This window comes from Tenrec ecaudatus, chromosome 5, assembly GCF_050624435.1.
Source record: "Tenrec ecaudatus isolate mTenEca1 chromosome 5, mTenEca1.hap1, whole genome shotgun sequence".
NCBI lineage: Eukaryota > Metazoa > Chordata > Mammalia > Afrosoricida > Tenrecidae > Tenrec > Tenrec ecaudatus.
In genome coordinates this window covers 91,571,604-91,575,759 of record NC_134534.1, presented here as the reverse complement: position 1 = coordinate 91,575,759, position 4,156 = coordinate 91,571,604, and the positions used below count along the sequence as shown (strand labels likewise).

Genomic DNA, 4,156 nt, shown 5'->3' with positions numbered 1-4,156 from the left:
ATTCCTCAAGCCGCAAGTCCATCGGGGGTACTTCTAAAACTTCTTTTGAAATAACCATCTGGATTTTCAGTTCGGTTCATGGAAAATTATCTCATATGAAGGCCAGAAATTGGGGTTTTAATAGGTTTCCTAAAAATCTCATGGAAAAAGTATGAAGAAAAAAATGTTTATTTTCAATCATTGCGAGCTTCTTCTACCGATGCATCTCTCGGTACAGTTGCTGTTGAGTTGCAGCCAACTCATGGGACCTCGTATACATCCGAGTAGAATGCCACTCCACACTGTTGGCTATTTGTACAAGCCAGGGGTTCGGATGAAGCTCAAAACACAGATGTAGACACTGGCTTGAAAGAGCTAAAAGCAATTCTAGTTTGCAGCTGATAAAAAGAGGACTGTTTGCAAGGACAATTACACTAGCAAATTTATTATCCTTAGCTTCATTGATAGCTATCACAGTTTACTATTAGCAAAGAACCAAACCAAACTCTATAAACTCCACTGCATCCATGAAGCTCTGCTTCTTCTTTTGTTTAACTCATCTCCAAATTATACATTTGTGACATCCGTCTGAGGATACAAGTGAAAAAAAGTAAGGGTGGGTTGAAAACAAAGGCTACTGAAAATCTGCAAACACTTCACCGCTTCACCATGAAGGTTGGAGTCACCTCTTTGGAACGGAACAAGGTTATTTGAGGATGCACCCATTTGGGTTTAAAGAGGACCTCAACCCCATCACCCCAGAAATTCCTACCCCCTCTCCCCCACCACAGGCTCCAGGACACTTCTTTGCCTCTTCCGCATGGACTTTCCCTGCCACGGGACAAGCCAGTGAAGTTTTGTTCTCAGAGGTCAATGGACCAAAAAATGGTAAGTCCACTGAGCCAAACTATTCTCAAAGGCACCTTCCACACACTAATTGCAATACAAAAACAAGTTATCAGTTGAGCAAGAAGGGTGAGAGCAGGGTAAATAAGTTGGACAATAAAAGGTTAAAGGAAAAGAGGAAATGTTAAGAGCCTAACTATGCTTAGGTAGACTGAGATGTTTCTGTCCCTGCTGGTAAGAGGCAATACTACGATACCAAGTGCCCGAAAGACAAGTTCCAACAGGGAACGTGCTGAAGTAAAGCACCTCAAACTTCAGAAGTGCCTGGTATTAGCACTGCCGTTCATCAGCCAAGGGGCTCATCTGTGCAAGCCAGTACTCTAGTCTCCTTTGCCTGGAAGGAATTCCAAGAGTAGAACCCCACCGTGGGTCAACATGCATTATACTGAGCCACACAAACAGGGTCACGAAGTCCTGCCAAGGTTGCCCAAGAAGCACACTGGGATCTATGATGTCAAAGCAATTAGCTGATGGGCTCTGCCCCAAACAGCCCCAGTTTGGTCCCCCATGTCGGCACACAGTATCCCCAGCCATAATTTAGTTTAGAGAGTTAAAGATCCACACAAAATTGCTAAGAGAAGGTGATTGTTTCAGAATGAACACTGCACTGAATAGCTCTTAGAAGACACTTATAATGAAACATGCCAGATCAGTTACTATTACTAGAACATACTTCTAATTTAGCTAATAAAAAAACCCACAGTGAACAACGTCTGTTTCAAACTACTTTGATAAGGTGCAAAGTGTGGCTTATGCATGTTTGAGTCACTTAGAAATGAATGTGCTTTTGGTCCTCAAAGATATTTGTTGCCAGTCACCTGGTAGTACACAGATGGAGTCGTTTGAAAGGGGACATCATTCTGAAGAGGGAGAAAGACTACAAATCACTACTTTATTTAAAATCTGAGGGTTGAAAGTTATGTTCCTCATTTATCAAATGAAGGAACGCTTACATTTGTAAAACCCCCAAAGCACAACACACTGAAAAGTTATTGCAATGTTTCTGTAATGTCACAATATTTTCACCCCCAAATTCAGTAACTTCTGATAGAGCAGCATCACACATTTAGATAACTCATGTGAAAATAAATATTTGAAAGATCAGATCATTCTTGCTAACAGTGCCTAGGGGAGGTAAATGCAATCCTTCTTCCAGGGTTGTGAGGACCTTCCCATGTCAGGTGGAGGTAAGAATATGCATCCTGTGGGAAGGTTACATAATGCTATAGTTAATCCCGTTAAAGCATCACGCTAGGGAACAGTCCTCGCACGTTCTTCTTACATCTTTGTCCTGGTCCCCTCCCCCAAAGTCTTAATTCGGAGCTATGAGAAATGCCTGTTCATACGTGTTGCTCAATGGGATCATGCTCTCACATGCAATAAGATGGCACTGATGCTCTCTGCACAGGCTGCTGCTGTGAGAACAAGCGCTAACACCTTCTTGCGAACACTTATGCCTTCAGAAGGCCGCATCTCTCACTTATGCCTTCAGAAGGCCGAGCAAATTGGCTTACTGTTACTGGCAGATTTTAAGATTCTGGAAAAAGAATGTTTATTGTTGGCGGTATGACATGTCCTCTTTAAGAACAATCGGGCACATTTCTGTCAAAATGCAGTGTTTTACATATGGGTATCATACATGCTACCCTGAATGATAACCGGGGGTGGGGGGTAGGGGGGGGTCATACTGGATGAAGGAAAATGAGGCAACGGGGGCCAGCGAGTGCTCCTCCCACTGGAAGCCTGCTCACATAACCACACATTTGCCTTTGAGCTTTTCTTTCCTTTTCTGCTGTTTGCTCTTCTTGCCGTCAATCTGCAGACTCACGGTCCTGCGCTTCTCCAGGTTGAGCAGCTCCTGGAAGAGCTCCTTCACGTTGTGATTGAGCTTGGCTGAGGTTTCCATGAAGGCGCACTTCCACTTCCGGGCCAAGGCCTCAGCCTCGCTGCTCTCGACCTCGCGGTTCGGGTTCTCATCGCACTTGTTGCCCACCAGCATGATGGGTATGCTCTCCACGTCCCCTTTGATCTCGCAGATTTGCTCGTAGATCGGCTTGAGTTCCTCCAGGGACTGCCGGCTGGTGATGGAGTACACCAGGATGAAGGCATGCCCTTTGGAGATGGACAGACGCTGCATCGCCGGGAACTGGTGGCTGCCGGTCGTGTCGGTGATCTGCAGTGTGCAAATGCTCTTGTCACAGCTGATGACCTGCCGATAGGTGTCTTCCACCGTTGGGATGTAGCTCTCCCGGAAGGTGCCTTTCACGAACCTCAAGACCAAAGAGCTCTTGCCGACACCACCTGCTCCAAACACAGCCACCCGGTAATCGTTGCTCTGCTCAGGCATGCTGCTGCCGGGTCCCAACACGCAACCAGGAAAGCCCTAGCAAAGACAAGAGAAGGTTAAGATAATTAATAATTTGTCGTGGAAGATCACTTCACTGTCTTTTGATGGCCACCTGCAGAAGTTGGTCTCACTATTCTCCTGTGCGGTGACAAAACTGGTATCAGAAAGAAAAGATAACACTTGGATGTCACATCTCTTAACCATACATTTGGTGTGTGTGCTTGATTCTACTTTAGCAGATGTCATGTTGCTCTACTGGGGACTCTTTTCAAACGGATGTCCTTCTAATCCCTTTTTGTGGCCCAACCTAGATCCTGCTCTGACATGTTATAAGTTAGTGTGAGTTACTTTGATCTTTAAAAAATCCATGCATTTTTTCATAATATATATTCTTCATGTGCTTTTTCTTTAGACTGACATATATACAAATATGAGGCAATCAAGGGACTTGGCAGAACCACAGTACCCTTTATTAAACAAAAATATCAAAACGTGAAACTATTGTTTATTGCTATAACTTCCATGAGGTCTACATACTTCTGTGATGATTAGGTCTTGGGCCAACTTGACTACACTTATAAAAAGACATAGATGGGGGACAGATAGGAATTGGAAACACAGGGAATCCAGGGCGGATGATCCCTTCAGGAATAGTGGTGAGAGTGGCGATGCCGGGAGGGTGGAGGGAGGGTGGGGTAGAAAGGAGGAACCGATGATAAGGATCTACATATAACCTCCTCCCTGGGGGACGGACAACAGAAAAATGGGTGAAGGGAGACGTCGGACAGGGAAAGATATGACAAAACAATAATTTATAAATTATCTAGGTTTCATGAGGGAGGGGGGAGTGGGGAGGGGAAGAATTAGGTGCTGATGCCAGGGACTTAAGTGGAGAGCAAATGTTTTGAGAATGATGAGGGCAAT

At 44.8% G+C, this 4,156-nt stretch overlaps 1 protein-coding gene across 1 annotated transcript; it reads right to left on the bottom strand.

Moving 5' to 3' along the window:
• Nucleotides 1–2,632: 2,632 nt before the first annotated feature.
• Nucleotides 2,633–3,232, bottom strand: DIRAS2 (DIRAS family GTPase 2). The gene has a single exon (XM_075550694.1). It carries the CDS (start codon nt 3,230–3,232, stop codon nt 2,633–2,635), a length of 600 nt encoding a protein of 199 aa, XP_075406809.1.
• Nucleotides 3,233–4,156: the final 924 nt, after the last annotated feature.